The following is a 25,028-nucleotide window of genomic DNA, read 5'->3' as shown; positions in this document are numbered from 1 at the left end:
TTTGGATTAAAAGAATTGGCAGGATTGGCGAGGCGGATGCAATGGCATAACAGAAATGAAAAACCTAACAGACTAATGCGAGAATGTTACATTAAGACCGATCTTAAAAATCTACAATGGATAAGTAAAAAAGGAGAAGAGGACATTTTGCAGAAGGGCATCCTATGTTATAACCATATGTTTAGAAATCTTGGACCAATATTATTATTTATTATCCAAGACCTCTATTAGAAGGCGAACAGTTCACTTTTTGAAAAGGCAATTTGGAAATTTTCAGATATAGAAAGAAAGTAAGATGGAAACCTATTAAGACTGGAAGTGTGTGCAGACCGTTGAACAAGGGGAAGCTAACTTAAAGACAGAACCATCTTGATATCAGCATTTGGGAATAGGTCCTTTTTCGATAGGCTGATGAGAAGTCTCATTCGATATTTTTCAGCTGTGCTGGCAAGCAGGCAATGAGGTATATGTACTTGTGTACATGATGATCATAATTGGAAGAAAGGTTTAAAAGCGGTGGTGGTTTGGCATCCACCTCAGCCTTCTCTTAGCCCAAGCTTTCCTCAGCTGCATCCATGATCGCAGCTTGTTTGTGAAGCAGTCACATGACTTAGAGAGGTTTTTTGGGGTGGGGGAGAAATGGCATTGAATTACAGTCCCTCTCTTGGTGTGGTATATTTTGGAGCCAGCAAGCACAGTGGCCTGGCAGAGGGGGGTACCTCAGGAACTTGTTTTAAATGTCAGCGGGTCAAAAATAAAATGTGCAAATCATCTGAGGGTGGGATCATGGGAGACTTAGGAGTCTGGGTCAAGCATACTGACCTGAGGCAGTAAGAAACCACACGTACACCAAGGAGGCTGAGAAACAGCAGCGTGGGTTTAAGGGTCAGGTGATGCCATAATAAAGGCTCCACATCACACACTTACCACATTTATTTATAAACAAACAAACAAATGCATTTCTAGGCCACCCACTTGCAAAAATCAGGGTGGCATACAACAGCATGAAAACATTTAAAAACAACACAAAGCAATCATTAAAATGACTGTCTACTCAAGGGAGATTTTAAGCAACTGCATAGGCCTGTCAGCATAAAAAAAATAGTTCAGGAGATCACCTCTAAGTTGACAGCACAGATATATGAGGAAAAACAGCAATTGCACATCAATGGAGCTTCAGTGTTGTAGTAGGCTGGTTATACCATACTGTATATTCCGGCGTATAAGACGCCTGGGCGTATAAGACGACCCCCGACTTTTGAGAAGATTTTCCTGGGTTAAAAGGTAGTCTTATATGCAGGAATATACAGTAAATTGAATGTCACAGCAGCATCAAGGCCAGGCAAATAAGGCAGAGCTCTATAGAAATAGAGACACCCCCATCTAGGGATGTTAGAAGGCATCAATTTCTGTTCCGATCTGTGTTCATTGCAAGCAGCACTGTTTCCGTTCCACTTCAGTTTGGTTTCCAACAAAGACCAGGGGCGTACCCAGGATCAAATTTGGGGGGCAAGGGCGGGGCCAATGCACGGGAGGGAAGGGGCTACAGTGGGAATGTGGGCGGGGCTATGTGGCCTGCGCCTTTCAGATGTCCCGAGGAGGCGGCCCCAGGCTCCCGCTCCCCTAAAAATAAGCAGCAATGCACTCTAAAATATACCATCAAACAAATAAAATAGCTGAAAACAACAGAGCAGCTTAGAACAATCATTAACAAAACTTACAGTGTTTGGGCATATAAATAAGTATTAATCTGGTGCCAAATCTAGAGCAGTGTGGGTGCTTTTCATACTTGTTAGGAGATTAGAGCTGTGAGTCACTAGTCTTTTCTGTTTCCTTTATATTCTGACTTAAGCCCCCAGGGGGTCTTGTTCACCTTCCCATGGCTTCTCCTGTGATTCAGTAAGAACTAGATATGGTTGGAACAGAATCTGCCTCAGGAAATGGTAAGTTCTTCATTGTTGAAGGCATTTATGCAGCCCTCAGTCAGATAGGTGGTGTAGTTGCATCTTCCTTGGTAGATCTTGTACTGATCTCAGACAGATGACTTCCAGATTCCCTTCAATCTCTCTGATTGTAAAGTAGAGCAAGACATAGCCCACAGGAATCTCCTTGGGTTTCATCTCAGATAAGTACGGTATGTAATGTATTAAAAAATTGTCCAAGTAGCACCTTAGAGACCAACTAAGTTTGTTCTGGGTACAGTGGTACCTCGACATCCAAACGATTCGACTTCCAAAGGTTTCGTTTTCCGAAGTCGACAACCCCGGAAGTCTTTTCGGCGCTTCGACAACCAAAGACTTCGACTTACAAAGATGGCCGTGGAACGGATCGTCTTCATAAGTCGAGGTACCACTGTACTGTATAAACTTTCGTGTGCATGCAAACTTCTTCAGATACGGTATCTGCATATGGAATGCATGCACACAAAAGCTTATACCCAGAACAAACTTAGTTGGTCTCTAAGGTGCTACTGGACATTTAGTTATTTATTTTGACTGCGTCAGACCAACACAGCTACCTTACCTGAATAAGTAATGTACATATTGTTGTTTATACAATACATTAGCAAAGTGTCGTGCTCTCAAAAATGGTGTTGAACTACAACTCCCATCAGCCCTGCCAGGCATGACAGGAGCCATGGACCAGGCACACCTGAAGGGCACATTGTCTACCTCTCCAGTGCTGTCATCCAGATTGCTTGTGGATGGCATTGTGACCTCTCTTCTACCTTCTCTCTGAACAGGCATGAATGCTGCTGTCCGGGCAGTGGTCAGAGTGGGAATATACACTGGGGCCAAAGTGTACTTTGTTCATGAGGTAGGTAGATTTGCTGGCTTTCTTTACTTGAGTAGGGATTGTATCTAAGGCCTGGTCGACTCATGGAACAGAATGAGGCGTGGAATCCCCTTACTTACAACATTCTCATGAAACTAGGGACATTCCATTCTAAAGCATAGAATGTCTCTATTTTCTAGAGTGGGCTGCATCACTTGAAGCTACAGGGGGCTACAGTTTAACCATTTTTGAACTTGCACTCGTGTAAAATTCCTGCAAGCTAAACGCACACACACTCATAGCTGCCAAGTCTCCCGTATTCCCCGGGAAATCCCCATTTTTCCAGCTGTTCCTAGCTGAAAAAACAGATTTTTTTGTTTTCCCCCGGTTTATTCTGGCGCGGCGGCCATTTTGGAACTGGGCGGAGCATGCTCAGAAGCAACTTTTTGATGCTGCTCTGCCCAGTTCCAAAATGGCTACAGTGCGACTTCTGGCGTGGTGGCCATTTTGGAACTGGGCAAAGCAGCATCAAAAGTCACTTCTGAGCATGCTCCGCCCAGTTCCAAAATGGTGGCAGCGCTACTTCCGGTCTGCTACTTCCACCCGGTCCCTTATTTCTCCGACAGCAACTTGGCAGGTATGCACACACCAGAGAGGAACGTTCGAGCTCCGCCTCTTCCCGCCCGTACTAGGTTTTTGCTTACTCATGGTAAGCTTTTTCTGCTGGAGAGTATTCACAAATATTATGCTCCATCTTCAGACTTGAATGGTATATTCCATTCTTCCACCTCGTTCTACTGCAAATGGATTTATTATTTTGTTAACACTGCTGCTGATTGCTGCTGCTAGACCAAATGGACTATTAGAGTCGCCATAGGTTGCATAGCAACTGTAATGCCAGACCAGCTACCCTGCTGCTCCACAGTCCCTATGCAAGGATTGCCCTTTGTTGGGGTGCTTCCTGTTCAATGTTGCTACAGTGGCTAAAGGAGCTGGAAATATCCTGCGGTCGAACAATGCACCAGCCTGGCAATGTCGTTGAACTGCATCTTGTCCTTAATGTTCCTTCTTCAGTATAGTTTGCTGTAGCAACAGCTCACAGCTATGGTGTCTCTATCTTCTTGAGTTAACCAGCTCTAGAGGAGATTGAGATGGAGGCTCAAAAAGGCTTCTCTTTTCAAATAATCTCTTCTGACTTCTGTTTCAGGGCTACCAAGGGCTTGTGGACGGCGGTGACAATATTAAGGAAGCAACATGGGAAGGTGTTTCTATGATGCTGCAGCTGGTAAGTCGGTCCCTTGGATTTTGTCCCTCAGGCTGTGAGAGGTTTCAGAGCTGTCCTCCTTTCCCTAGGTGTCACCAGTGCTAAGATTTCAGAGTTTTATGATACTACTGAACCACTTGGTGCCCCCCTGATGTTTTCAACCGTTTATTTATTTCACAAAATGTATACGGTGGTACCTCGGGTTACAAACACTTCGGGTTACAAACGCTTCAGGTTACAGACTCTGCTAACCCGGAAGTACTTTGCCTCAGGATGAGAACAGAAATCGCGTGGTGGCAGTGGGAGGCCCCATTGGCTAAAGCGGTACCTCAGGTTAAGAACAGTTTCAGGTTAAGAACGGACCTCCAGAATGAATTAAGTTCTTAACCAGAGGTACCACTGTATACTGCTTTGTTTTTTTTAAAAAAAGCATAGCCGGAAATCCTCCAAGTGGATTTCAGAAACACAGCAACAATGAAATTATCAGTAGAAAAAGATTAATTTAAAACAGTTATTTAAAGCATCCCCCCCAAAAAAATTTTTAAAAAATCAATGTTAAGCTAAAGACCAGATTAAAACACGTCAACATTCTCCATATCTGGGTAGACTTGCCTAAACCAAAAAGTTTTTAGCAAGTGCCAAAAAGAATGAATGGGACCATAATGTGGGTGCTGCCACACTAAGTGATAAATTGCTTACAAATGAAGAACGATAACTCCCTTCATCCCTATTGATTATGCTGGCTGAAGCTGGTGAGAAATGTAGTTCAAAACACCTGGAGGGCACTAGGTTGGGGAAAGCTGCTATAGAATTAGGGCATGGTTTGCATTTCATTGGGTTGGATCCAGACTTGTGCTCAGCCAAGTTCTACTTGCATTGGTGAAAGTGGGCAGGGTGGTGGGTTGTTGTTTTGTTATTCCTTCTTTGCCTCTGCAATCCCCTGTGCCTCCATCAAATCTGCCCCAGAGGTGTGTTTTTTGACAGGGGCATATTTATGGACACTATACATGACATAATCCCCAGTGGGATTTTAATTTTAACCTTGTAAAAATATCTTAAACCTCTGGAAATATCGAAGTGGTCAGTCCAGTGTTATTTTTATTTTATTTTTAAATGTTATTCTTTTCCCCTTTGAGAAGTTCCTTTGCTCCTTCTCCAGTTTGAGGAAAGTCACTGGCTGGTTGAGTGAGGGGCTCCTGTCACGAGGAAAATTATTGTAACATCTTGACCTTTTCGCCAGTTGGGGTCACTGGCAAAGTCGTCCATCTTAAGTGTAATGATATCACCAGAGCTGGGGTCACAATGAATGCCTGAGACCCAAAATAACTCGAAACCCAAGCTGACCTTTGCTTGCAGCCATACTTGCATGAGTCAGGGCTTTTTTGGATTTCATAAACAAGAATTGCAGAGGATTCTGGTCTGACCACAACTCTCTTTAGGCATCCAGACTGTAGAGATAGAGGATCACATGTAGCAAACATGTATTATCTCTCCCAGTGTATCTCTTTTTTGTAGAAAAAGAAGTGCCAGAACTCACCGCGAACAACTCCCTTGTTCTCTTATAATGGCAATGGCGCCCACCAGAGAGGTGCCAGAACTGAGTTCTGGCTGAAAAAATGTCCTGATCTCTCCTCACCAACCCTTTGCACATAACAGTGAATTGGGTGAAATTCTCAACCACTGCTTTACAAAACACTTCGACCTGTTGCAGCTAATGGATTTTGGTGATGGTGAAGATGCCTTGATCTTTGTAGTGAGGAGAATTTATTTGGTGGGCAGAGAGAGCAGGGAGGTGTAGATACACTGAATCAGGAGATCAGGCGGCAGCCATTTTCCTCAAAAAGAATGAACCTGAGAATTATAGGTCATAGCCTTTCTGGACATTGTCTCTTTTTAGAGTAGCTTGAGAACCGTAGTTGAGCGGAGTGGGACTTGGGGATCTGTTTACCTCAATAAAGAAGCTCCAGGACAAGCCCAGCCATGAGGGAAAGTGAAGCAGCCACCTCAAATGGCAGATGGGGCGTCAGGGAGAGAATAATGGAGTCAGACCTATGTCTCCTAAGCTATCTTGTTTCCCTGATAGTGTTGGATGCTATGCTGTTGTTAACCAGCTACCCTCTCTCAACCTAACCTACCTCACAGGTTTGTTGTGAGGATAAAATGGGAGAAGGGGGAGAATGATGTTTGCTGCCTTGACATCCTTGGCAGGAGAGAGAGGATGAAATGAACTTTTGCTTGCTCTTCTGGAAAGATGTCCAGCAGTGCTCCCATGTGGATCAACTTATTTTTAATATATAAATTTATACAGTATATTAAAGTTATACTGTACAAGATTCTGCAAAATACAGTGTTATCAAATAGAATCTGATGGCAATATGCATAGTCCATGTAGAATAATAGAATTGTAGAGAGTTGGAAGGAACCCCCAGGGACATCTAGTCCAACCCCCTGCCATGCAGGAATCTCAGCTAAAGCATCCATGACAGATGCCCATCCAACCTCTGCTTAAAAACCTCCAAGGAAGGAGAGTCAACAGCCTCCCAAAGGAGGTTCTACTGTCAAACAGCTCTCACTGTTGGAAAGTACTTCCTGATGTTTAGTCGAAAACTCATTTCTTGAAATTTGGAGCCATTGGTTCGAGTCCTACCCTCCAGACCAGGAGAAAACAAGTTTGTTCTCTCTTTCAGGTTGACAGCCCTTGAGATATTTGAAAATGGCTATAATATCAATAATAGTTCACTGTTGAACAAATACAGACATAAAATAAAACCAAAATAAATAAACCACAGGTATGTGAATGCGTGGAAGGTAGCGACTAAAACTATTTATACCCGTTGTTCCCAATGTGGGGCACACGCCCCACAGGGGGACAATTTGATTTTGACGTGGGCAATTTGAGAATGAGTTAGACCAAGTTAATGGCTTTTTAGGCTTCTTCCACATGAATAGGAGGGATGCAGGTGGTGCTGTGGGTTAAACCACAGAGCCTAGGGCTTGCCGATCAGAAGTTCGGCGGTTCGAATCCCCGCGATGGGGTGAGCTCCCGTTGCTCAGTCCCAGCTCCTGCCAACCTAGCAGTTCAAAAGCACGTCAAAGTGCAAGTAGATAAATACCCTGTTTCCCCTTTTTTAATACGTAGTCATGGTAGGTAACGCTCCAAGCGGGAAGCTCAACGGCGTTTCCGTGTGCTGCTCTGGTTCGCCAGAAGCAGCTTTGTCATGCTGGCCACAAGACCTGGAAGCTATACGCCGGCTCCCTTGGCCAATAATGCAAGATGAGTGCTGCAACCCCAGAGTCGGTCACGACTGGACCTAATGGTCAGGGGTCCCTTTACCTTTACCTTTACCATATGAATAGAGGTTCACTTTTTGAATAATCACAGGATTTTAGAGATACTTAGGTGGGGCATGGCCAAAAAAAGGTTGGGAACTACTGGTTTATACCATAGACACAATGGTTAAACAAGGCAAGGTTGCAAAACATGGACCCTTTTCTACCAATAGAAAGTAATTAAAGTATTCAAAAGTATTTGTTCATGGGCTGAGGGGGAGCCCCCCTCATCTGAAGCAGCTTTCTTGTCATGGTACCTATGACCTAAAGTATTTTTTTTCCTCCCTCGATTTTTTTCTTCTTCCAGATTTGCTTGAGGGACTCCTTCTCTTGATCATAGCAGCACCTAAGTTAGGTGGCCATAATGTTGTATTCCAGCTCTCACACTCTCACCTGGTTTGTCCCCTCACCTAGGGTGGCACCGTCATCGGAAGTGCCAGGTGCATGGACTTCCGTGCCCACGAAGGACGCCTGAAGGCTGCTCGCAACCTGGTGAAGAAAGGAATCACAAACTTGTGCGTGATCGGGGGAGACGGCAGCTTGACTGGAGCAGATACCTTCCGAGCGGAGTGGCCCAGTTTGCTGCAGGAACTAGTTAAGACAGGTATTGCCAAGGAGGGCACTTAAAAACTGGATGCCAAGTCCCCTAACCGTTGGCTGTGCTGGCAAGAGTTGGAATCCAACAATATTTGGAGAAGCTCAGCTTAGCCACACTTGCTCTAAGGCCTGACCTGCAGGATAAAGGGAGAATAGGGAGGACGATTGCTTTCTTTTTGCTAGTTTTAGGCTAAGAGCGAACTTTCAGGGATAGTGTAATTATATCCTATGCTGATATTTCACTGGTTCTTTGCCTAATAACTTTCCAGGTGGCATCACGGCAGAAGAAGCCAGCAAGTCTAGTCACCTAAACATTGTTGGCATGGTTGGCTCAATTGATAACGACTTTTGTGGCACTGACATGACCATTGGAACGGACTCCGCTCTCCACAGGATAATGGAAATAGTGGATGCTATCACCACCACGGCTCAGAGGTGAGACTTGTGGGCATTGTGCAGGCCCCTTTGTTTTCTACAGTTCCTGAACGGCACTGTGAGAATCTCTTTTTGCAGCTTAAAAAAGAGAGAAGAAAACAAAGTCCTAGCCCTTAAGGCTAGGCTTGAAAGTGTATATAGACGGCAGTTGCAGAGCAATCTCAGAAGGTCTTTGCCCTTCCTCATGCAGGAGCATATAAAATGGGAAATAATATATTTGCAAATACAGGCAAAATTTGGCTCAATATGCCTACTCTCTGTTGTAGAATTTTAAAATATATATATACCGGTATCTTAGATAAGGGTGTGGTGTGTGTGTGTGTGTGTGTGTGAGAGAGAGAGAGAGAGAGAGAGAGAGAGAGAGAGAGAGAGAGAGAGAGAGAGAGAGAACAAGAAAATATAAGGATCTTCAAGGTAAACCTTGTGCACAGTGGTGTAGCATGGGGGGGGGATCTGTGGCCCCAGGCATATTTTTGCAACCAGGCACCCCCACAACAGGCTTCCCCTTATCAGAGCCGGGCTCCGGTGCACGAGGGAGCTGCAGAAACAGTTTCCTCACATGACGACCCAACACAGCCGTAGCTCCACTCCCAGGTCAAGCCTGAACCAGGGATGGAGAAAAGAGTCTCGGCGGCAATCTTGGCTGGGCGGTGCCATGCAAGGATGCTGCCAAGCAGCTTTCCCTTGTTTGACCACAGCTCCACTCCAGGGTCACACCTGGCCCTGGGCGCAGCAGGCTCCCTCTATGCCTCACCCAGTGCCAGATTTATGTATAAACTAAACAAGCTATAGCTTAGGGCCCCACTCTCTTGGGAGCCCCAAAAAATTTTAAAGGGGGGGGGAACTGGACGTACATTTCCAAAATATGATAAAAAAACAAATAAAATAAAACCTACATACAGCAACAGTGTTTTGTGTTATGTAGGCTCCTATTTGTTATGTGCAAATGGCTTTAGATACCTATTAGGTTCATAGATTACCATATAGCATATATTCAACACAAAAACCAGTGACAATTTGTTGTTGACAAAGGACAGCTGGACATATAAAGGGCCCCATTGCCTTCAGTAGCTTAGGGCCTCATCAAACCTAAATCCGGCCCTGGCCCCACCCCCTTGGGGGGGCGTGTCCCTTGTGCCCAATCCGAGTTGCGGTAGTACCAGTACTGTATATGCTTCGCCACTACTTGTGCATGTTTTAATGAGGTATTTTGAGGACCTTCTTGGCAACAGTTGAAGTGACCTGGAACTCTTTTTTTTTTTCTGAGAAGAGCCTGTGCAATCCCTTGTCTTTCTAATTATGTGAGAATCTGTGTGGATAGTAGTATTTTAAAAAATTGAAAACAAGAACAAAAAAGATAACCATTAGCAGTAAGAAACCTGGTGCCAAGATGTGGAATGATGAGCAAACGGCACAAGCTGAAGCTATCCCTAATTTTCCCCTACATACAAAACTCAAATCTTTTCTGGAATGTTTAAAACATTTCTTTTTTTTAAAAAAAATACTCACAATGCTTTATTATTTGTTTTGCCTTGCAGTCACCAGAGGACATTTGTGCTGGAGGTCATGGGTCGTCACTGCGGGTAGGAATTTCTATTCTTATTTCTCTCAAATGTCACGTTTTAAAATGCATTTTGATCATTATTTTTTTAGAACGGCAGCACAAAAATCAATGAAGTGAACGATCTGAAGCAGGCATAGGTAACCTTCGGCCCTCCAGATGTTTTGGCCTACAACCTCCCATGATCCCTAGCTAACAGGACCAGTGGCCAGAGATGATGGGAATTGTAGTCCAAAACATCTGGAGGGCCGGAGGTTGCCTATGCCTGAATTCTGAAGGATAATTACATTCTGATCCACACACTAGCCCAGGAAGTGTGGATCCAGTTGGTGCTGGAATTCAGAAAGATCAAATTTCTCCAGTCTGAGTGCAGTCTGGGTCTCCCCAGAGAGAGGATGATATGAATCCGTCTCCAATCAGACCTAAGTAACCTTTAAGAAAGCACCTTCCCTGCTTGGGTTTTTCAAGCACTCTTGCTAGGTTAAAATCTTGCACCAAATCAATAATGGCTCATTGTTCGGCTTTTATCTCTTCCTCTAGTTACCTAGCCCTTGTAACAGCCTTGGCAAGTGGTGCAGACTGGGTTTTCATTCCAGAATCTCCACCAGAGGACGACTGGGAAGATCACTTGTGCAGGAGGCTAACTGAGGTAACCAAAATATACAAGTATCCAAATCAGAGGGCTAACTGCCTAGTCCTTAAGGTTTTCTCAGACATAAATCCCACAGTGTTCAGTTGGAATTATGCTTATGATTACAGCCTCTGTTAACACATCCACCAATATGTGGCCCTTCATTATTTGTTTCTTAACATATTGGCTCAGTAGAATCATAGAATCATAGAGTTGGATGGGACTCCCAAGTATCATCCGGTCCAACCCCCTGCAATGCAGGAATCTCAGCTAAAATATCCATGAGAGGTGACCATCCAACCTCTGCTTAAAAACCTCCAAGGAAGGAGAGTCCACAACCTCCTGAGGGAGACCATTCCACTGTCAAACAGCTCCTGCTGTCAGAAAGTTCTCCCTGATGCTTAGTCAGAATCATCAGGAATCTGCCATGGAAGCTTTAGGTGTGATTTTTGCAGCTGCTGTTTAAGTTGCAAAACAACAAAGGACGGGACAGATCAATGGAGAATTTCTGAAACAACAATGGGATATTAGCTCTGCCTAAGGCATGATGGAGAACAGCAACAAACCAGGAGAAGATAGACATAACATTTTACAAGGACAGGAAGAAACATCACGGACAGAATAATTGCCACAAACAGGAAGAATAAGGATATAGTTTGAGCCCTCAGTTGTAGTTTCATAAATCATTTCATGTGTCAATACGAATGGAAGTTGTTAACATTGCAGTTGTATAAGGGATTGTTATCTTGACTGGAGTGTAATTGAAATTAATAAGATTTTTGGAATGCAGAAATAAAGAAAATCATCAAACCATCAATTGTAGCATGTGGCAGGCCACCTAAATTATATAATTTGTTATCTGAGTGTTTGGTATTAGTAATGGGGCTATTATTGGACTGTAATTGAAAATTAATATAAAAAAAATATCTAAAAAAAATAGGACACTGCCCCACCAAACTCAAACTGCCTCCACCTTCCTGCCCTCATAGAACCAGTGTGGGGTGGCTTACCTTTCATCGGCTTCACCTACTGTTTGCCTTTCTGCCTTACCAATCCCAGCAGGCACCAGCTACCGGTATCACTAAACTAGTGTATTATTTGCATCCATTGGTGAGCTCAACACATATCCTTAGAGCAGCTTTTGTTACAAGGGACTTGTATGTGTGCACTTAACACATGACACACATGCTTGGGGGGGATCTTTTGTGCGGCTCAACCATGCACCACCCTGAGAATGCATGTAAGGGAGATCAAAATCCAAAAATTCACAGTGGGGTGGAAAAGGGAATTCAGCTACACACTAAACCACGTGTTTCAGCATACAAAAAATAAACACTTCCAAAATGGCAGCAATACGTACACTGTAATGTGTTGATGCTGTGTACTGTACTGGCTGGAGAATGTTTAAAAATGCAAAACAGTTGAAGTATTTGGAGTCAGTGAAAGAAATCTGCACCAAAACAATGGGATACCCTCACGTATCCCAAGTCACCTCAAGGGCCTGGTGAGCTGGAGAAGCTAGACCAGGCACCCCCAAACTGCGGCCCTCCAGATGTTTTGGCCTACAACTCCCATGATCCCTAGCTAACAGGACCAGTGGTCGGGGAAGATGGGAATTGTAGTCCAAAACATCTGGAGGGCCGAAGTTTGGGGATGCCTGAGCTAGACAAACCTAGGGTAGCCTGAGTTTCACAGTCAGGCCCTCTCTAGGCTGCACAAAACTGTCTCCAGCCTTGATTAAGGAATTGGGGGAATATGGCAGCAGCAACTGAACAGAGAAGAGTACCACAATTGATGGCACTGAAAGCTGTCGAGAGGTCCAAGAGGGTTGGGTTCCTGGCAGCCTTTCTTGACTGACCAAGGCAGTTTCTGTCTCCAAACCAGGACTGGAACATGGTTTGAAGTGGATCTCTCTCTCTCTCTCTCTCTCTCTCTCTCTCTCTCTCTCTCTCTCTCTCTCTCTCTCTCTCTCTCTCTCCTCTTCCTCCTCCTCCTCCTCCTCCTCCTCTTCTTCTTCTTCTTCTTCTTCTTCTTCTTCTTCTTCTTCTTCTTCTTCTTCTTCTTCTTCTTCTTCTTCTTCTCCACAGACAAGAACCCGAGGCTCAAGGCTGAACATAATTATTGTGGCTGAAGGAGCAATTGATAAGCACGGCAAGCCGATCACCTCAGAAGACATTAAAAGTGTGGGTGATGCAATCCTGTTTCTGCTTGAAGCATCTGTGTCAGTGTCCTTTGCCCTAACATTGAGATTGAGCTGAAATACTCGCTGGGAGGCAGAATGCCTGGTTTATTGTCCTGCACAGTTAAAAAGGGCGGGTTTGTACAACCAAACGACTCAAAGAGTCTCCCTCTGTTGTCCAGTGAACATTCTTAACTTTGAAGGGATAGTGTCATTTTTATGCACCTCTCTTCTCTCTGCAGCTGGTTGTGAAACGCCTGGGCTATGACACTAGAGTCACCATCCTTGGACATGTGCAGCGTGGTGGGACCCCCTCTGCCTTTGATCGCATCCTGGTAAAAAGCAATACAGTTTTGTTTCTGATGCTTCGTATAGATGACATGCCTGTAAACAATATTGCAATTTGGAGTCAGAGGCAGGAGGAGAAATTTCTAAAGGTGTAGTCCAGGTGTGGGGAACCTTTGAGCCTCCAGATGTTGCTGAGCTGCAATTCCCATAATCCCTGGCCGTTGGCCCTGCTTGCTGGGGCTGATGGGAGCTGCAGTTCAGCAACACCTGGCGGCCCCAAGATTTCCCACACTTGATGCAGTCCCGCTGCGTCTAGGTCAGGCATCCCCAAACTGCGGCCCTCCAGATGTTTTGGCCAACAACTCCCATGATCCCTAGCTAACAGGACCAGTGGTCAGGGATGATGGGAATTGTAGTCCAAAACATCTGGAGGGCCGAAGTTTGGGGATGCCTGCTCTAGGTTGTCAACTTCTCTGGAATTAATTGCTTGCAGGTGGGGAATGTTACACTTCTATAGAAGAGCAAAGGGTCTTGTGACAGACTAGTTGAGGTATGAGCTTTCTTGGACTAGAGCCCATTTTGTCACACTGTAATCTATGAAGACAAAAGGCCACGAAATGCAGTCTGTCGCATTTTTAGGCAAAGTTTGACTACACACAATAAGAACACTCGTTGACTGTTCACACAACAGGAGGTGATTAGCAATAACATAATTACAAATTACTTATCACTCCCTCTAATAGTGAACAGGTGGCAAGTGTTGGCTGGATTGGCGCCAAAATTAGGCTGCTGTAAAACAAGAGGGAAGTATTGGCATGCTCAGGTGTTTGCAGAAATACAAAAAAAATCACCCTTTTTAAAAAATCATTTTTCTGTTCTCCATCTTGCAGGGAAGCAGGATGGGTGTGGAAGCTGTCATGGCACTACTAGAGGGAACTCCTGATACACCAGCATGTGTTGTCAGCCTCTCTGGTAACCAAGCTGTCCGTCTTCCTCTCATGGAGTGTGTCCAAGTAGTAAGTACTGTTTGCTGGCATGTGTGTTTATGTTGGGGGAGCGGGACAAGAAAATGCGCCTCTTTATCCCAGCCTTTGATAGTTAAGGTGTTTTGTTTGTTGGTCCCACCTCATTTGCTGAATGTATATTGTTCTGTTCCATTTGAAATAGTTGCTTTTATAACAGTATACAGTCGTACCTTGGATCCCGAATGCCTTGCGACTCGAACATTTTGGCTCACAAATACCACAAACGCAGAAATGAGTGTTCCGATTTGCGGACGTTCTTTGGAACCTGAATGCCTGGCGCAGTTTCTGTGGCTTCCGATTGAGTGCAGGGAACCCCTGCAGCCAATCGGAAGCCACGCCTTGGTTTCCGAACATTTTTGGAAGTCGAATGGACTTCCGGAACGGATTCTGTTTGACACCAAGGTACAAATGTACAGTTTTACCTCGGTTTTTGAACGTCTCCATTGACAACCGTTTCAGTTTTCGAACGCCGAAAACCCGGAAGTAAATGCTTTGGTTTTCAAACACTTATCAGAAGTCGAACATGCCACATGGCTTCCATATTGAGTTTCCTGCATTGAGGCTTCCATTTTGAGTTTCCCATATTGAGGCTTCCATTTTCAGTTTTCGGTTTTTGAATGTTTCGGAACTCGGTCTTACATTCAAAAACCAAGGTACCACTGTATTATATTGTTGTTACCACCCCATGGACCTTATGGGCAGGTAAGAAATCTTATTCGTCACTGTCACCTTCCTTCAACAGACTAAAGATGTCACAACAGCGATGAACGAAGGGCGGTTTGATGAAGCTCTTAAACTTAGGGGAAGGTAAGGTGGAGCTGCAATGTGAACAAGGCCTTCCAGGGCCACTGTGCAATTTCCTTTTTATTCTTAGGAAGGGGAAGTGGCCGTAGCTCAGTGACAGAGCACCTGTCAATCCTTGGCATCTGCAAGAATGGCTGGGAAGGATTTCCTGCCAACCTCAGTCAGTGTAGACAGTGAATGAACCTGGGTAGAAGGCTGCTTCCTTTGCTCCTAATAATTTGATTCATCCTACAGGAGTTTCCAAAACAACTGGAATGTTTACAAGATTTTGGCCCATATTCGCCCACCCTCTGCAAAGGTAAGGGATGGGGAAGGGGCATACAGTGGGAAAGAAAGCATAGCTCAGTGGCATCCTTTGTATGTACAAGTCCCATGTTCAATCCCTGACATCTCTAAATAAAAGGATTTAGGTAGGTGATGGGAGAGAAACCCTTCTCTGTCTGAGACTGTGAAGACCTGCTGCCAGACAGTGTAGGCTGACCTGGCCTCCTATGAGGCAGCCTCAGTATAGGCAGGTCTGCATCTCCTTTTGAGAACTGTTTAGACAGGCCTTTGTAACATGAACTTTCTTTCTTTTTAACCAGTCTGTCTCTTTATTGATGTTTTTCTGCTGATTTTATTCTCATGTGATGTACTCTGCCTTGGAGACACACGCACACACATGCACGCGCGCGCGCACACACACACACACAGAGAGAGAGAATATGTAATTATAATTTTTATAAATAAACCATCCTTGTAATGGCAACAAAGCTGCTCTGTGAAGGCATTTCTCTCCATGTGACCGGCTCCTTCAGTGGAACCCAAAATCCCAAAGCGGGGAGTGCTTTGAAGTACACCCAATATTATTTTATTTTATTTTAATTCTACCATGCCCATCTGGCTGGGTCTCCCCAGCCACTCTGGGTGGCTTTCAACAGAACATTAAAAACAGAATAAAACTTCCAACATTAAAAACCTCCCTAAACAGGGCTGCCTTCAGATGTCTTCTAAAAGTCAAATAGTTGTTTATTTCCTAGACATCTGATGGGAGGGCGTTCCACAGGATGGGTGCCACTACCGAGAAGGCCCTCTGCCTGGTTCCCTGTAACTTCACTTCTTGCAGTGAGGGAACTGCCAGAAGGCCCTTGGCGCTGGACCTCAGTGTCCGGGCTAAACGATGGGGGTGGAGACGCTCCTTCAGGTATACTGGGCTGAGGCCGTTTAGGGCTTTAAAGGCCAGCACCAACACTTTGAAAAGCCCTTTCTGACTTTATCCCCAATCCTTTCCTTTCTCTGCAGAGTGGCTACAACCTGGCGGTGATGAATGTAGGTGCGCCAGCAGCTGGCATGAACGCAGCCGTGAGGTCTACTGTTAGAATTGGATTGATCCACGGCCATAGGATGTTGGCTGTGCACGACGGGTTTGAAGGCCTAGCCGAAGGAAAGGTATTTCGTTTTGTTTAACTGAGGGATTAATGCTCTCTTCTAAGAGAGTTCACAGTTGCCAGTGGCTCAGGAAGAACTGCTTGAGTTAAAGAAACCCTTTCGTCCATCCTTCCTCTCCAGATTGAAGAAATTGGATGGGGAGGAGTCGGCGGCTGGACTGGGAGAGGTGGATCAAGTCTTGGAACTAAAAGGTATTATGATGGAGTAGGGAGAGGTGTCTATGGATGGATGTACTCTGTGTTTAAAATAAACACAGCTGCTAAGGAAAAATAAAATGATTTTAAAAAAACACAGCTGGCATACATAGCTGAGGCAAACTTTTTCCTGTTATAAAATTGAAAACACATGTTCCTCTTATTGCTTAAAGCAGGGGTGGCTAACTTGTGGCCCTCCTGATATTCCTGGATTCCAACTCCCAGCCAGTATGGTCACTAGTGAAGGATGATGGGAGTTGTAGTTCAGCAAAACAAACAAACAAACGTGGAGGGCAACAGGTTAGTCACCCCTGCCTAATTTTTTTTTAACTTTTAGAGTGTGGAAGAGCCACTGGAGACAATTCTCCATATTTCTACAGGAGACAATGTACAGTAGAACCACTACTTACGAATAACTCTACTTACGAATGTTTCTACTTACGAACGGAGCTCCGTCCGCCATCTTGGATGCGGTTTAGATAGGATTTTTTCTACTTACAAATTTTTAGATAGGGTTGCTTCGACTTACGAATTTTTTCTCCCAATGCATTCCTATGGGATTCGACTTACAATTTTTTTTGACTTATGAATGTGCATTCGGAACACATTAAATTCGTAAGCAGAGGTACCACTGTACTCCTGGATGGAAGAAGACAAGCTCAAAGCATTGATTTGTGTAAGAATGTATCCAGCAGCCTCCTCAGAGGCTGCTGCATTTGTAGATGGGTAGTGACTGGATGCTTGAATGATGCTGGATGCAGAGGCAAAACAGAATTACCTCACTCAGCGGAGGCTGATTGGAAAGAGCAGTGACTCGTGCAGAGATGCATCAGGCAGCCTCCCCTGAAGCTGGGAAGTTCTTCTGTGACTGCCTCAGGAATATTTGAAAGCTCATATCCTATCCTTTGCTGAAGCACAGCAGAATTGCCCGTCCCGCTGCAGAGGCTAACCGTCTGAAAACTGAGTGTTACTGGGGATAATGGGACACTGGAACTTTCTATGAGTGAAATCAAAGTCCCATCGCTTGCCCCCCAAAGACTTATTGAATCAGAGCCATTCCTGAATTCTCGGGGGTGTTTTTCTAGCTGGCGTGGCCGGTGCTCCTGTTAAAGCCCTTGCCTTGCCATGGAAAGGTGAGATAAGTTTGGCTGTTGACAAGATCCCTCCTACGTGGCCTCTTCATCTATAGGGAGTCTGAAAGGCTTCTTAATTCTTTGAGGGGCTCCTGGCAATGAAGCTGACCAGATGATGGCTGGGGCAGAGGGGGCATAGGTGACAGAACAAGAGTCTACCATGTGGTAATGACGATGGTGGTGAAGAAAACTTATTTCTCTGCTTCCGTTTCATCCTCAGTGAACCACTCAGCAAAGCATTTTCCAAGTGGGGAGTGGACTGCCTAAATCTAACCCAGTCTGAAAGCTGCAGTTGAGTCAGAATGTCACTTGCCAGGTTGTAATGTGAAGCAGCAAGATGGGATTATATCATTTTGATCCTTAAAACTCTGTGCTGACTGCCTCTTAGCCACTGGCCCCAACCAAAGGTGTTGGCACCTTTGTCCAAAGCCATATAAAACTTAGGGCCCAAGGAATGTAAGACGTGCCTTCGCTAGTACCTGCTGGCCCATGCTTTAAGATTGGCTCGGGTAGTCCCGTCAGTGGTAGTGATGGTGGTGACAAGAGGCAGGGCCTTCTCAGTGGCAGCCCTCATCTGTGGAACTCCCTGCATTTGCTTTTCCCTCACAACATTCCCTCACAACATTGCTTTTCCCTCACAACATTCAGGCACAAATTTTAAAAATGCATCTATTCAGCCAGGCATTTGGAATCTTAACTGAACTGGGACCCGTTAATCAAAATTGTATTAGCCACTGTATTCTGTTTTAGTTGTTGGCGTGGATTTCATTATTTTAATTACTGCTTTATAATACCTGCATTTTTTTTTTTGCTTGATGTTAACCATCAGAATGAATAAGAGATTAAACAAAAATGGAGTGCTGATTCTTCTTCTTCTTCAATGGCAGGACTCTACCTAAGAAGTACTTTGAGCAAATCAGCAGCAACATCGCCAATTTTAACATCCATGGGCTGATCATAATTGGTGGCTTTGAGGTAGGTCTCTGGCACGCCTTAGGCTCTTTAAAGCACAAGATGTATAACAGAAGCAAAGCACTGTGGATAGGATTAACAGATTGGTGAATGAGTATGTCAGTTTTCACATCCCACAGAACATTCCTATAGGCACAATATGACAGCCATTTACAGTGGACTGAAAGAGGCAGTCTCCATCCAACAGGGTGGACTCCGATGATAGTCCTGTTATGGCTGGGATGGAGAACTGCCCAGATGTTGCTGGACTCCCATTGGCCACGGGTAGCATGGTCAGGGATGATGGGAGATACAGTCCAACAACATCTGGAGGGCCACAGTTTCCTCATCTTAATAATGGAGGCTTTCTTCTTTTTCCCTTTCCGTAGGCTTTCACCGGCAGCCTGGAGTTGATTGAAGGCCGAGCCAAGTTCGAAGAGCTCTGTATCCCGCTCTGTGTTATTCCTGCCACCGTCTCCAACAACGTTCCTGGCTCTGACTTCAGCATTGGTGCAGACACAGCCCTCAACACCATCACATCAGTAAGGCATTCATTGGCATCCAAGCTCAATGAATTTCAGTACACGCAGGGCAAGTCTTACCACAGGGTGGGGTGTGGCAGGTGCCTAACATAGTGTTTTGTGGTGCAACAGCATAGGAAGCTGCCTTATAACTGAGTCAGACCATTGGTCCATCTAGTTTACTACTGTCGAAACTGGCTGGCAGTGGCTCTCCAGGAGTAGAAATAAATACACTGTGCAAATTTGGAGGATTTTCATAGGCTGCTGAGATCAGCTTTCCGTGATGCAGAATTTGCTTGTTATTCCTTAGGCATCTCTGATGAAAAGACATGCCTGCCTGATAAAACCCTGGATAGGTGCTGCCAGCCAGAATAGATGGTCCAATGGTCAAATTTGGTATTCGACAGTGTCTTGTCTTCAGAAGCAATGGAGAGGGGCTGTAGCTCATTGGCAGACTGTGCGCTTTCCTTGCCAAAGGTTCTAGGTTGGTCCCTGCCACATTCAGCTCAGAGGATCTTGGGTGATGGGGAAGACCCCTACTTTGCCACGAAATCTTGGGAGGGCAGTTATCAGTCGAGAGGAGGCAGTATGTCTGACTCAGTCCGAGACAGTTGCTGTACATTTACATGCCTGTAACTTCTTTTAACTTGCAAACATAAGAGATGCCAAAACGTTTTGCAGAGAACTTGCCCCATTCTGTCTTTCTGAGCAGGATGCCATTTGTTTTAACACATTGCTTGTTTAATTCCCTAGACTTGTGACCGTATCAAACAGTCTGCAGCTGGCACCAAGAGGCGGGTGTTCATCATTGAGACCATGGGAGGATATTGCGGCTACCTGGCTACCATGGCGGGACTGGCTGCTGGAGCAGATGCAGCCTATATTTATGAGGATCCTTTCACCATCCGTGACTTGGAAGTGAGAACCGTTTGCAGAGGCCAGAGGGGGCTGTTTCCTTTTTGAAAGCTCCTGGGAGAGCAGCATAGTCTAGAATAGATTGAGTTCCTCTCTCCACCCTTAGCAGCCTCTGCTGTAAATATCTGAATAGTCATTGCAAAACTGTGTGCTGGGGCAACACCAGTATGCTGTGAGAGGACTGCTTGTGTGCCATGAGAATAAATGAGAGGAGCGTTCCTGCACTAGCGTCCTGCCTTCACTGGAAGCAGGTAATTCTGTCTAGTACTGTAACTGCTTTGGATGTGACTGGAGTGTTCAATCACCTCCAAGAGAAGAGCACAGCAGAATTGCCTCTTACAATCACTTCCAATTCAGACTCATTAACAGAATTGCCTGCCTACAGAAAAGGCTGTGTTGTATCTCTGCATGAGTCACTTCTTTAGGCTTGCTCTGAAGGCAATGACTCATGCATAAACATAGGGGCTAATCTTTAAGAATGGGCAATTCCTACTCTTGCATACTCTAAAAGCCAATGTTTTCAGAGGCAAGAGTAAAAATGCGTGCAGTACCTATAGTTCTCATTCAGGAGGAAAGTGAGCCTCAAGCATCTCACTGTGTAACATTTTGCAACTGTTTGTGCAGATGACAACTGTGTGAAGTCACTAATGTAAATAGTTTTGGGCCCGCAGTTTGACTTTATTAAGTGGGTTAATCTTACTCCTTTCATATTCACAATCCAAAACATGATATCACAGGCTTTAGTGCAAAGTTTGCATATCCCACCTTCACACAGGAAAGTTTTTCCAGGAATACTCCTTTATAGAAAATAAGTCTTGACTGTATGATGATGGGGACTGGAACTTGGCAACAAAAGCTATGATAGCTGGGAGATGTGCTCACGTGTAGTTTCGGAGATGGAAACTGAAACCATGATTCTCTCTTTGGTAAACAGATGAATGTGGATCATCTGACTGAGAAAATGAAGACCACTGTGAAGAGAGGTCTCATATTGAGGTATCTTACTAGGCTTAACCATCAAACAGCTGGGGATTGGAGGCTCAGAAGTGGTTTCCATTAGGTAAAAAGAGTGAAGATGGGCAATACCATTGTAGGAGTGGTGGAAACAGTTTTCTTTTAAGCTTTAACCATATATGCTTATAACTTTCTGTTCTGAGCTGGGTTCTAAAACAACATTGGTTCTGCAGCTTTTCAGCATGGTGCATTTTGAAAGGGGGAACAACTTAACCTTTGAAGTACGTTATGCTGAGAGAAATTTGCCCAAGAGTGGTGTGGAACTTCATTACAAAGTAGAGAAATTTGCACCTGGGTCTCCCATCACTGCCAGGACCACACTGACATTCTCTTATACTAGAAGACAAAGCAGGCTATGGTCAGAATAGAATTATGGTGGGCAGAGGCAGCTTATGGAGCAATAATGTATTTTCAGTACAAATGGGTGCAGACCAAGGGAAATATGTAGTCTGTCAAGCTGTAGGGCCCACTAGCCAATCAGACCAAAGTGGGCAAGGCAATGGGTGTGAATCCTGGGTCTACATTCATACAAAATACAGAAAATTCTACACACACACACACACAAAAAACCCTCTCTCCACCCAGTCAGCCAAGAAAGAGGCATTAGCATAGTACAATGATACAAAAGTAGTTGAGGAGAGCAGGGTGGGTGGATGACTCAATAACTTTAATTGTACTTATCTTACTAACCTACTTAGAAATAGCTGTTGCTCTAATCCAAGCATATGTCTTCGTCTTACTTTTAACCCTTTATTTAGAAGAAAACATTTAATGACCCAACAAGCACACCCCTTTCATATAGTAAACCCTAGTCCATGACCACTAACAGGAGCCATCGCAGCTTTATTATTAACATCTGGTTTAGCAGCATGATTCCATTTTAATAACACCAACCTTATATACTTAGGCCTAATTATTATAATGGGGACCCAGGTGGCGCTGTGGGTTAAACCACTGAGCCTAGGGCTTGCCGATCAGAAGGTCGGCGGTTCGAATCCCTGTGACGGGGTGAGCTCCCGTTGCTTGGTCCCAGCTCCTGCCAACTTAACAGTTTGAAAGCAGGTCAAAATGCAAGTAGATAAATAGGAACCGCTACAGCGGGAAGGTAAACGGCGTTTCCGTGTGCTGCTCTGGTTTGCCAGAAGTGGCTTTGTCAAGCTGGCCACATGACCTGGAAGCTGTACGCCGGCTCCCTTGGCCAATAATGCGAGATGAGCGCGCAACCCCAGAGTCGGTCACGACTGGACCTAATGGTCAGGGGTCCCTTTACCTTTTAATTATTATAATGCTAACCATACAACAATGATGACGAGACATCATTCGTGAAGGAACATACCTAGGACACCATACAGCACCAGTACAAAAAGTTCCCCACCTGAGGCTCCCCCCCCCTCAGCACTTTGTTCTACTATCTCTTTTCTTTTAAAGCTAGTTCTTAATCAGTGTAGACCTGTCTTCCTGCCTCATCCATGCTGGGTATGTTCTCTCTTTCTAGGAATGAAAAGTGCAATGAGAACTATACCACCGAGTTCATATACAACTTGTATTCTGAGGAAGGGAAAGGCGTCTTTGACACCAGGAAGAACGTCTTGGGACACATGCAGCAGGTATGTCTGGAGCCTGGCTATACTGCTACAGCTGCTCAAGCAAATAATACTGCTATTAGTTCCACGAATGCAGAGAAGTTGAACTCGGGCTGAAGACAGAAATAGCTCCAAAGGACTGGTCCCAGAGGCCTCCAGTTCACCCACACTGTCTTATGTTTTGTTCCAAAGGGAAAACACACGGACACAACACACAGACACAGACACACACACACACACAGAGAGAGAGAGAGAGAGAGAGAGAATTCTGTCTCCCAAGTGCTCTTAAAAGGCCTCCCTACCAGCATCAGAGCTGGGGAAATGCTACTTCTTTTTTTACTCTTCATAGAAAGATGGCCATCTGTCGTGGATGCTTTAGCTGCATGGCAGGGGGTTGGACTAGATGACCCTTGGGTCCCTTCCAACTCTATGATTCTATAATAAAAGGGAGTGTTTCCAGGACCTCTCTCCAGCACTGGGGTAGTAGGAAATGATGTCTTTTACCCTTTACCTGCGAAGAGCAGACAGAGGGCTTTATGTCCTGATCACAGTATGGACAGAGACTTTACCACCCAATTTCAAGTGCTGAGCACCAGGCTGCTGAGATTGGAAGATAAAGCTGTAGCAATTGGCGGGTCACTTCCTCTGCCAGGCTGTACAAGGCCCATAGCCACTCCCGCTGCAACCGATCTTCCATTTGGAGGCTTTTAAGCAATTCCTGCAACTATGATTCTCAATGACAATCAAGCTGATTTCCCCTTTGCCCATCACAGGGTGGCTCACCAACTCCGTTTGACAGAAACTTTGGAACAAAAATGGGTGCTAAAGCAGTGGCATGGATGTCCGGCAAGATTAAAGAGTGTTCCAGGCATGGTAGGTGGATGCTTTTGACTGGGTAGCCTGTTACACCAGGGGGTTAGCTATGGCTGCTGGAGAATGAGGGATAGGAAAAAGAGAGAACAGAATCCAGATGTTTCTCCCTGTTGCATCATGCCATTAATGAATTTGGAAAGAGGCATCGCCCTCTAAAACTGCATAGGCTACTTGTGCTATCAAAACCAGCTCAGTATTGTCTACAGGTCACTGATAGGTTGTGCTCTCTAGGAATTTAGATGGATCTTTCCAATGAGGATTAACCAGTGATTAAACCTGGGATATTTTTCATGTGAAGTAAGTGCACTACCACTGACCTACAGCCCTGCTTACAACTCCCTTGCTCCTGTTTTCAGGTGACTATGAGGGAGCCTCTGTAACTATACTTTATAGAGTTGTGTGGAAGTTGCCCAGGGCTGTTTGGCCCTTTTCATAGCTCTTTTTTTTCCCCTTAGAAAAAGCACTTGCTTTTAAAGTTTCAAAATAACATGGCTTTAAATAACATTGCTGTACTTGTTCTTGTCAGATTGAATGTACCAGAGAGGTAGCTGATACTTACGTTACTGGAACAGATTTACATGAATTCGTATCTGAGACTGACTGATATTTAAAGACTGGCTCTGAGGCAGGCAGGCAGCATAACAAAACACGCTTGCTGCTCTCACAGCTAAAACTCCACATACAGTGATAACTGACTGAACTGGAAAAAAACTGCCTCAGTATATATATTTATGACATCACAATATTATGTGCTACAGCATTAACCCTTCGCATAGTATTTTGGTTATAAAACCAGTACAGATTTTGCCATTTTAATTTATTGTTCATTGCTCACCACCCTAAGAACTTTTGTTGAAGACTATTCAAGGATTATTATGATTAATGGAAGGCTATGCATTTTAATTGTAGACAGACAAATAGTTGAATTTAACTTGTAATTTACTACATAACTTATTGTGGACTTTTCTCCACCAATCTCTTTCACGTGAACAGGCATAAATACACCCAGATATTAAATTCCAGAAGATTTCCTTGAGAGTATTATTACTACTTTGCTGAACTATTTATTAATGTTTAGTCTGCATTTCAGAATAAAATCTTTCCAGGGTATCTTAGAATATTAAGCAATGAAAATGCAAGTCCTCATTTTTCCAGATAATGAATTTGATGAGCATTTCCCATGATTTCTTTTTCCAGGTCGTATCTTTGCCAACAGCCCTGATTCAGCTTGCCTCCTGGGCATGCGCAGACGGGCCCTTGTATTCCAGCCAGTCTCCGAACTCAAAGAGCAGACCGATTTTGAGTAAGTGTCTCCTCTGTCTTATAAACTCAGGTCAGTAAGTAAGGCAGAATCTGCACCTGCAGTCAGGGTAATCTGCAATGCACAATATATCTGTTAGCAGTCCAAGAACCTCGCTAAAATAATAATAACGCAGAAGTGGTTGCTAAAGACTCCCCAAGGCTGAGCCTTTTTGCAAAGTGAGCGATTGTGCCAGAGCCATGGAATCAATTGTGCTCCAGGGCTTT

General features: G+C 44.6%; 1 protein-coding gene across 1 annotated transcript in view; it reads left to right on the top strand.

Moving 5' to 3' along the window:
* The window catches only part of PFKM (phosphofructokinase, muscle), a 40,829-nt gene that overhangs the window by 14,964 nt on the left and 837 nt on the right, over window positions 1–25,028 (top strand). Inside the window, exons 3-22 of the mRNA XM_035099484.2 lie at window positions 2,744–2,817; window positions 3,983–4,060; window positions 7,784–7,973; window positions 8,236–8,401; window positions 9,940–9,984; window positions 10,503–10,611; window positions 12,681–12,776; window positions 13,015–13,107; window positions 13,951–14,076; window positions 14,828–14,892; window positions 15,124–15,187; window positions 16,171–16,317; window positions 16,438–16,508; window positions 18,532–18,619; window positions 18,985–19,137; window positions 19,870–20,034; window positions 20,966–21,027; window positions 22,541–22,652; window positions 23,402–23,501; window positions 24,699–24,804. Of these exons, the coding sequence (XP_034955375.2) occupies window positions 2,744–2,817; window positions 3,983–4,060; window positions 7,784–7,973; window positions 8,236–8,401; window positions 9,940–9,984; window positions 10,503–10,611; window positions 12,681–12,776; window positions 13,015–13,107; window positions 13,951–14,076; window positions 14,828–14,892; window positions 15,124–15,187; window positions 16,171–16,317; window positions 16,438–16,508; window positions 18,532–18,619; window positions 18,985–19,137; window positions 19,870–20,034; window positions 20,966–21,027; window positions 22,541–22,652; window positions 23,402–23,501; window positions 24,699–24,804 (2,110 nt within the window). The remainder of the gene's footprint in view (window positions 1–2,743; window positions 2,818–3,982; window positions 4,061–7,783; window positions 7,974–8,235; window positions 8,402–9,939; window positions 9,985–10,502; window positions 10,612–12,680; window positions 12,777–13,014; window positions 13,108–13,950; window positions 14,077–14,827; window positions 14,893–15,123; window positions 15,188–16,170; window positions 16,318–16,437; window positions 16,509–18,531; window positions 18,620–18,984; window positions 19,138–19,869; window positions 20,035–20,965; window positions 21,028–22,540; window positions 22,653–23,401; window positions 23,502–24,698; window positions 24,805–25,028) is intronic.

This window comes from Zootoca vivipara, chromosome 2 (assembly GCF_963506605.1).
Source record: "Zootoca vivipara chromosome 2, rZooViv1.1, whole genome shotgun sequence".
NCBI classification, from domain to species: Eukaryota; Metazoa; Chordata; class Lepidosauria; order Squamata; family Lacertidae; genus Zootoca; species Zootoca vivipara.
Note: the sequence above shows the minus strand (reverse complement) of the source record. Positions and strands in the feature narration are given on the sequence as shown.